The sequence below is a fragment of the Odontomachus brunneus genome, unplaced genomic scaffold (assembly GCF_010583005.1).
Source record: "Odontomachus brunneus isolate Ranch 3 - 2012 unplaced genomic scaffold, Obru_v1 Obru_scaffold_063, whole genome shotgun sequence".
Classification (NCBI taxonomy): Eukaryota; Metazoa; Arthropoda; class Insecta; order Hymenoptera; family Formicidae; genus Odontomachus; species Odontomachus brunneus.
Genome location: NW_022639513.1, coordinates 663,656 through 673,563, shown reverse-complemented (window position 1 = coordinate 673,563; position 9,908 = coordinate 663,656). Strand labels below are relative to the sequence as shown.

The window sequence follows — 9,908 nt, the reverse complement described above, 5'->3', positions numbered from 1 at the left end:
TATATATATATATATATATATATATATATATATATATATATGCAATGTTATGAAGATTAGATAAAGAATCTTGAAGTTTAATTTATATAATTAGGTGATTAAAAATATATTTCTGTTTCAGGTATATTAGGAATTTAGTTGCAAAACATATTACTCAAGATGACAGAATACTGGCTGATATCGGCACCGGGTGACAAAACCTGTCAGCAGACATGGGAAACTATGAACAATCTGACATCCAAGCAGCATTCGTTGTCAGTGAATTACAAATTTCATATCCCAGACTTGAAGGTTGGAACACTGGATCAACTGGTCGGCTTATCAGATGATCTTGGCAAGCTAGATGCATTTGTGGAACAAGTAACGCGCAAGGTGGCAACGTATTTGGGAGAGGTTCTGGAGGACCAAAGGGACAAGCTGCATGAAAACCTGATGGCTAACAACAGTGAGTAAAACCAATGTAATGCCTTGTCATATCTCTTGGGCCTTTGTATTTTCTTAATAATACTCTCCATAAGGGAAGGGAGAATTGCTTATCCAAGGATCCAAACTGTGTTATCTATATTTATCTATATCCGTCGAATCACCTCTACATTCCTCTCAAGTATCACACAGTGCTCGATAATTACTATATGAGAAATTATTGATATGATGAAAGGTTGCACTTTTATTGAAACACATGATCTACTATAGTGGCAAAGTCGAGAGTAGGTATGCAAGTAGACTAGAGAATGCTAACCTGCAGTGAGATCTTGATTCTTACCATTCGATATTCTGTTTGGAAGGAAAAGGCATTGTGCAAGTTATACACTTGACACTTGACACAGAAGAGCTAGTTACAGAAATAATAGTACAAATTATTGTTGGTAAAAAAAATATATATATATTTTTGGACCCTTGCAAACAAGTATCGATCGATTTTCTATGCGTCGTTTTTTATGATATACTCTATAATTTAGAGTAATGTTGATTAATGCACCAATAAATACCATACACAACACGAAACATGCACACAAATCCGAATTGCTTTTTTCTTAATGATCTTCGATATCAATCAGTTAACCCAGATTTTACTTGATTTATTGAAGATAATATGTTGAGATAATGAGTTGAATTTTAGAAAAATATAATCCCCCTGTTCTTTCCCCTTGTGTACCCCATATCATAGTATAATAGAATAAAGTTTCAATAATTTTGTCTGTATACATAAACAGTATGATAAATATAATATATTTAAAATAACATTACAGAATATTCTAGCATGTTTCAACAGTCAGTTATGTGAATACAGACAGAATTCTTCTGTAGTATATATGTATTAATATCTGTATACATGGTGCATATCATTAAATTAGAAAAAAGGTACTTTCATAAAGCTTTCTTGTACAATATTTGTTTACTAAAAATTATGATTCCAAGAAATGAACAAATAATACTATCACTTGTGAAAGCCCATTGCGGTTGTTTGTGCACTTACAATTTATTGTAATATAATAAATTGTATAAATTTACAATTTATTGTAATATAATAAATTGTATAAATAAATTTTTTGTAATAATCAAAATTTATTATAATATAATAAGCAATACATCATTTATTTACAATATTTGTTGTAATACTTATTTTATGTGTAATATATTTATATTTAATTTATATGTAATGTTAACATTACATAAAAAATAAATACTATAATATATATAAATAATATTAATTTATAATGTATTATTTGGATGAGATTATATATATATTTCTTGGATAGAATAATCGATATATTTCTAACAAATATATTATGCAGTACACTGCATTAAATTGTATAGCTATATCCGCATGTGAAACGCACATGATATGCGTTATGTACGGCAGTACATAGTTGATATGTTTGTAGAATGCTTATTAATGTGTTTAGTTGAAACATATTTTTGTTTATATTATCTACTATATAGATCATTTCTAAATTATTCGTGATGTTGCTTGGCTTACTTTTGTTAACTTTGACCACATTAACCCTGTTTCCCCCCACCCTTGTTATTATTTTAAGGATAAATGCTCATACATATGCACCATGCAAAGGAACTTGTGCTAAGGTATAAAAAGAGACTTCTCGAGACACGAATACATAACATTATATAAAGGACAAACTAAACGGCATGTGGACGGCATTACTATCGATCTTACGGACCACACGCGTGTTGAAAAAATATTTTCTGGAGGACACGAGGAGTTGCTTGGGTTACTGTGGTCACCAAGCTCTGATTAGCCACTACGAGATTTCATTTTCCTTGGTTTCTTAATCGTCAATACTCATTTCGTATTATCATTTTGCGATGCACCGTATAATTTCAAGTCGCAACGATTATTACTCCTTTACTTTTCAGTATATATCTATCCATCAGTATTATTCGTTACTTTCGAATACTCTTTTCGTTGCTTTGTTTCTATTTCGTCATTGCTTTCGCAATATATCGGAGTATTTAATTGCGTAAATATTATCTATAAGAGAACAATTTTTTTAACGAATGTGTCAAGTACAATGTGTATACGGTCAATCTACAATATCAATTCAAGAAATTTTACATTTAAAGTATAAAATTTTTTTACGTTTAAAATATAAAATTTTTTTTACATTTCACTGAGCTTATTGTATTTGCTGTTGTTTATCTACGATTAAAAATATTGTGTATTTTAAAAAATTTGTTTATCTTATCTTTTCTATCAGTGATTATATATTTATCGAAAATTTGAAATATCTATAGTTTATTTAGGATTTATCATTAATATTTGATTAATTGACAATAACCTGAAATTCCAAGTTCCAAAAATAGCTAATAGAGAAGAAGTGATTTGCGCTGAATACTCCGTGTTTTTCTTTTTGGTTATTTTCATTCAGTTTTGTCAGCATTGTCGTTAGGCATTTGCGTAGGAGACAATAATAGTTGAGCAAGACATAAGAAAGATCGCGCGGAGATTGGGATTGGGCTGTAATGGATAGGTCAGACATCAGTGGAGGGTGAGAGCTCGAGCCCCGAAGGGGGTCCGGACACCCCGCCAAACACCCCCGTCACACCATCACACACGACTACGACGGGGCATCACAGGCAGTGGAGGGAATTGGACAAGTCCGAGCCAGAGCCGGCCACCTGTTTAGGTCAGCATCATCACCAACGTCATCACTACCACGACTACGACCATCACAATCATCACCTCCACTACCATCATCACCACCATCATTATCACCATAACTCCCATAAACAACATCACAGCCATTTCCCCGCGTTCGAAAAGAAGCTATCGTACGATCTCCAGGGCATCTGCGATGTCAAAGCGTCCAGCTATCCCTCATCAATATATTCATGCTACCATGCTCATTGGTGCGTTGCTTCTACACCCTCGACGCCACCCTCAAGTCCTGCTCCCGCGAGTCCGACCCCATCCCACTCATCGAACTGTAGCAGCGAAGGGGAGTTTGGGTGGCAGCAGCCAGTACGTCCTCGAACTGCCGAGAAACCAGACCGATCCACGTGCAAATCGCTTGGAGATGATGATGATAATGATGATGATGATGATAACAACAACGAAGACGATGATGCGGACCGAAACAACGACCAAGATCATAGTGGCAATTTGCCGAATCCAGGTACCCGTCCTGCCACTGCCACTGCCGGATTCGAGACCGTCACTCCTTCTCCTCCTTGACATAGCCGCGAAGCTTTGTCCATCCCGTTGTCCCGTGCACCACGTGTCTCGATCGTTTAGCGACTATGTCGTATCGCGTTTTCTTGGAGGTAGATGTGTAGATATGAGAAAAATTGAAAAAAAAAGAAATGAAGAAAGAGAGAGAGAGAGAGAGAGAGATTGTCATAGTCGAGATACTATCATGATTTACAGAATGAAGAATTCTTGGAACAGAGACGAGCGAAGGAGAAGTGGAAAAACTATATGTTTACGGTACTTCTAAATTATATTACGCTGTAAGTACGACAAGAATCGAAACTAGAACTTACAGATTGTGTAAGATCGTTACTGCGTGCTCGCTTTGATAGAGAAGATATATAGTTATAGATCGTATATCGATAATCGTAAATTCTTATTGTTTCATTATCAAATAATCACTAATAATCGCGTTTGAAATAACATAGATATCATAGCTTTGTGGTCAAACAAGTAGTAAGAAGTAGACGACAATCTCTCTCCTGTTAAAATTTAAATGAAATTTCAATCAATCGAGTAACTCGTTTCTTCTCGACTTTTGGTATCTGCAGAAAACTGGAAACAAGACATTTTCTTCGGCTACATTTATTTGACGAATGTGATTGATTTAGTGAATACCAAAAGAAATTCATCATGCCGTAGCACATCCTGATTATGATGAGTGTGCACACCGTCTTTTCTACAATTTGTTTTCTTTTCTCGAGATATTGCTGCTGTATCTTTAGTGTATTTTTAGCTCGTTTGTCCTCACTCTTGCTTTGTCCTTTATATTGGTTGTGTACAAATACACACGAACCCGTGTGAACACATACAAAAATTGGATATTCCATTTTATTGGCAATATGCATATTACATATATCTGGTTATTCACCAGGCAATTTAGCTTCTTTTTTTTTATTAATTCTCTTTTGTTTTCTTTTCAGTAGCTTTTGCCGTATATCGCTTCCGCTGCAATTTATTGAATTATTATTTAATTTCTCAATTAAAATTACTACTTTTATCTGCTGTTTTCGTTTATGTTTGGTATTATTTGTGCATATACGTGTACGCAGGGTACAATTGAAATATACATCCGCCCTGAGAAGCAAAATTTTACAAGTTGAGTATGGGGAAATTTTTCCAGCGGTATCAGTCTCGACTTATCGGAAAGGAACTTTAGATGATAACAATTAATTGAGACACAGTCTTGATTATAATCTTCTGATCGCCATAAGGATTGTCAATCGATGACGTTTCAACTATGTTGTGTTTATAAGTAGATTTAGATAAATTCTAACAATGCAATAACAGAAATGTAACACTTAAGGTAGATCTACGTGAGAAAACTCGCAGCATTTCTATCCTATTCCAAAATGATTTTATCCTAAATTATATATTTCTGTTTTCCTAATGCTGATGTTTTTAATTCCCTTTTAATGATTATTATGATTTTAATAAAAGGACCACATCTTGTACAGACGATAATACATATACAAAGCAATAATATTGTCAGACAGTAGCACAGATTACAGCACCAGATAGTACTACTAAGAATTAACAATGCTTATCGATCGGTACATGAATTTATAATATTACTCTGCATGTGGTAGATTATTGGAATAGAACTTGTTAAGATGTAAGTGCTTGATAGTTCTCGAATATGAGCATACGAGAGCCAAAAGAACCTTTCATGTATTTACTTGAGAAAAGGAAATGGTATAGCGTACTATTACTATTTTATATAAAAGTTGTCACAAATTGCTTTTTTTTATTTTGGCTACTCCGCTTATTATATTATTTTGCATCATTGCACATCGATTTGCAGTGGCTGATCACATATGCTATTTTTTAAAGGCTGCATATGTCTGAGAAAACACTTGTAGAAAGAAGCATAATTTATATTAGTATGCTAAAGCATAGATCCTCAAAAGATTGAATAAACTGATGAGTATAAATAGTAGATATAGCATAAGTTCATATGCATGTGTATGAGAATTTATCTTAATTGACTTGAGATTAACGCATACATTTTTTTGCATTATGCAATGCATTTGATAAGGAACGTTAGTAAATGTAAGAAATATTACAATAAGTTATCAAGTTTACTAAGATTTTATAAGGATTTAAGGATTACTAAGATTTGCATGTACAGATGTGTCTTGAGATCACATAAGTTATTAATCAAAAACTTTACAAACAGAACTTTGAGATTTCTTAAAGAGTTTTCACAGTGAATTTTATTTATAGATTTTGATATAAATAATAAAGAGAATGGATGAATGTGTTACACACATTTTTATGGTAAAAGAATGATAAGTGATTGTGACAAGTGAGCTTTTCACGAGCTTTTAAAAATAAGTTTATTTATGAATATATTCATTATTGGTCGCATGATATATATTCTGTGTATGCCCTGCTTATATTTCTTGTAATGCTAACAATAAGTGAGGAGCATACTAGAATCAAAACAGTTATTGTGTGCAAATCATTCCTTTCTCTATCTATCTCACCATTTTGAATATTATCCTTCTGACAACATTACTTTAAATAAATTTCTATTTTTAAACTTATTATAATGACACACATGTCAGAACGTTTTCGTATATAACAATATATGCAGAGCTTAAGAAATGTACTTAAAATGGATTTTTCCAATTATACATTTACGACATGTAGAATGTCGTATATGTTTCTCTCTTTCTATATACATATATTACATATATTTATTTATTTATTGTTAAAAATTGTTGAAGATTAATTAATTATATATCTTGGTTAAATAATTCTAAAGCTCTGCGCTTATATAGTTGCGTATATAAAAGCTTGCCCTTTAAACACAATTGGATTAATGATTCAACTTTACTAGGTGATCTGCCATCATATATAACTCGATTCCAGTGGGACATGGCTAAATACCCCATCAAACAATCTTTAAGAAATATCGCGGATATTATCAGTAAGCAAGTGGGACAAATCGATGCCGATTTGAAAACCAAGTCCACGATATATAACAATTTAAAAGGCAGCTTACAGAATCTGGAGAAGAAACAGACGTTAGTTTTATCTTCCTTATGTATTATTGGAATTGCAATTGACAAATTACTACGAAAAATCATATTCACCATGTTCTTAACAGGGGAAGTTTATTAACGCGAAATTTAGCGGACCTAGTGAAAAAGGAACATTTTATTTTGGACAGTGAATATTTATCTACTTTGCTTGTGATCGTACCGAAGTAAGTATGCATATTTATAGCATACTTTTGACGACAATACTAAATTTATCTTTACAAGAAAACTAGTAACTATTAAAACTTATATCTCATATTCTGGTATTTTCAGATCTAACTTCCAGGAGTGGTATAGTGGTTATGAGAAATTGACGGATATGATTGTACCGCGCAGTACACAACTTATCACTCAGGATTCTGAATATGGATTGTTTACAGTCACTTTGTTCAAGAAAGTCATTGACGAGTTTAAATTACACGCTCGTGAGAAGAAATTTATCGTACGAGACTTTACGTATAATGAGGAAGAATTGGCAGCAGGTTTGTCAAAATAACTGTCTCTCATAGAGCTAGTATGGAATTATATTATAATTTAAGAATATACAAGAGGTATTCCAGCATAAGGAGAACATTTAAATATTTTATTTGTTTTTAATGATATGAGAAATGTTTAGAGTACAATTTGAATGGTTCTGAAGAAGGAATACCATAGAAGGAGAATTTTTTGCGATTATTTTTTTCGAATACAATCCTAACACTGTCTTAGAATTTGACTGCTTTATTTATATTTGGAGTCTTCTCAAGATCATAATTCAGACATACCTCAGTGCATTTGAACATCCGCTACAAGATGTAATAGAAAAAAATATATGCTGTTCTACAAAAAATACCGGGGATCTTCAAAAATTTCATAAAAGATAATCGCAAAAAATTATCCTTCCACCATATAGTATTCCTCCTTTAGAAACCATTCAAATTGTGTTCTAAACTAATTTCTCGTATAATTAAAAACTAGGAAGATATTTAAGTGTTCTCTTTATGCTGGGACACTGTATAAATGTACTATATAACATGTTATAAATATTCTTAGAATAAGAAGTTATCTATGCATATATCTATATGTACATAATATTCGCGTGTTTCATCCCGATTACATCTTTTTTTGTAGGAAAAAATGAGATTACGAAGTTAGTAACTGATAAAAAGAAACAATTTGGCCCTCTGGTGCGCTGGTTAAAAGTAAATTTTAGTGAATGCTTTTGCGCTTGGATCCATGTTAAAGCTCTGCGTGTATTTGTTGAATCTGTTCTTAGGTATACATTAAATGCACTTCACGCAAAATATCACGTCACTATGGCGTATTCTAACACGAATGATTTATAGATACGGCTTACCCGTTAATTTCCAAGCAATACTGTTGCATCCGCATAAGAGGTGCGCGAGGCGATTACGTGATGTTCTAAATCAGCTTTACGCTCATTTAGACTCATCAGCTACTGCTTCGACAACTGCGCAACACAATCAAGATGTAAGTTAAGATATTTGTATAGAATTTGATTGTGTGTGACATTACATCAGTTCTTTAAATTGTTATAAGTTCTGGAAATGTATGTACTTGTAAAAATCACTATTATTATTTCTGCAAATGAATATGATGAGTCTTACTTTTTGAATCTATCGTACAAAACCAATGTATATTTAACAAGGAAATTTGTTTAATTTTAACAGAGTGTAGATATACCAGGACTGGGTTTTGGTCAAAGTGATTATTTCCCATATGTTTATTACAAGATCAACGTGGATATGGTTGACCACAAGGTTTAATCGCAAAGGTGCACTTCCTTTAATTTGTGTCCAAATGACATAATTCTTATTACATCAGGAATCTGGTGGCAGGTGCGTACGAGTTTTTCGCCTGTGTATTTATGTACGAAAAAACGCTGCATTTCCAAAAAAAAACTTTTCCGGATTTTCCTTTTATGTTGTAATTATACGATCGATTCATATTGGAATTAATAGTTTTTGAAAATCGAAATTTATCGAAAATTACTTTTTTAAGCTAATAAACGCATGGAATCATGTATAAATTGTAATATTACTCTGAACTGTGCATAATAATTCGTGCATTCCCTTATACATATTTCCCTTGTGTATTAAGAAAAAGAACACGACTATGTATGATAACAAAGATTAAGATCTTCAAACAATCCTCTCAATCAGTTATATACTTTTAAATTTGTAATTGTAAAGTCGACGCCTAACGTCTGTAGCCGCAATTTATTTGGTTCTGTTAATTAATTTGACTTGTTGATATTTGTAGACTCTGTAATTGGGAAAACTGCGCAATTTATTTTATATAAAGTAACACGATGTGTGGCAACACCGAAATGCAAATTGTTTTTAAGTAGAATCGCTGCAACGCGTAACTCTACCTGTTGATCGATTGTACACAAAGTTAAAATGCGGAACCTTTCATTAATATGTAAGGCATCTAGATTTATGCAAAAGAAATATATACCTTGTTATATATATCTATAAAAAAGAACGTACACACCTGATGTGTCGTACATTCAGTGAAAAACAAATGTTATTCATAATTTAGAAGAGAGCAAGTTGAGCGATAATGGTAGAGCCGTGACGTTAAGTATAGAAAAATGATAAATGATGACAGGTCGAATGTGATTATCAATAAGACCATCTCTTCGTGATGAAAACGTCGTGACACTATCAGTAGCTCATCACCGCACATTTACCGGCAATTATTGGTTTTTTGGTATTTGTTGTAGTACAGGTACTTTTATGATATGATTATACCTACCCAACGACATACACTTGAACCGACAGTTGGCGGTAAGTGTGTATGAAACATAACCCCTGGAGTTTTGGAAACTTTCAATTAGAATCTTATATCTTGTTAAACAAATTTAATAAATTAAGATACATTTTATCATGCATTCTTACGATATCTCATTGTATTAAATATTTGATAACTATGAAAAAAAAGATTTTTTCACACACTCATGATATATGCAGGTAGACCAAGCGAATAATTGTAAGACCTTTGGATTAAAAATAAGGACAACAAAAGCCAATTATGAAAAGATGTAATTTGCTCGTACTTACAATATAATAATTAGTATACGCAGATACAAATCAATAAATCATTCTATATATATATATATATATATATATATATATATATATATATAT

At 32.4% G+C, this 9,908-nt stretch overlaps 1 protein-coding gene across 5 annotated transcripts in view; it reads left to right on the top strand.

Moving 5' to 3' along the window:
- Nucleotides 1–9,899, top strand: part of LOC116846413 (V-type proton ATPase subunit C) — an 11,604-nt gene extending 1,705 nt beyond the window's left edge. For 3 of the 5 annotated variants that reach the window (XM_032820197.1, XM_032820198.1, XM_032820199.1), the window contains exons 2-8: nt 122–445; nt 6,555–6,741; nt 6,825–6,923; nt 7,030–7,238; nt 7,867–8,011; nt 8,082–8,226; nt 8,427–8,791. In XM_032820197.1, coding sequence (XP_032676088.1) covers nt 160–445; nt 6,555–6,741; nt 6,825–6,923; nt 7,030–7,238; nt 7,867–8,011; nt 8,082–8,226; nt 8,427–8,522 — 1,167 coding nt within the window. In that variant the 5' untranslated portion in view covers nt 122–159 and the 3' untranslated portion in view covers nt 8,523–8,791. Of the gene's footprint in view, nt 1–121; nt 446–2,990; nt 3,636–6,554; nt 6,742–6,824; nt 6,924–7,029; nt 7,239–7,866; nt 8,012–8,081; nt 8,227–8,426; nt 8,792–9,018 lie in introns of those variants that run through there. The other 2 variants (XR_004378479.1, XM_032820200.1) reach the window with 2 other exon arrangements.
- Nucleotides 9,900–9,908: the final 9 nt, after the last annotated feature.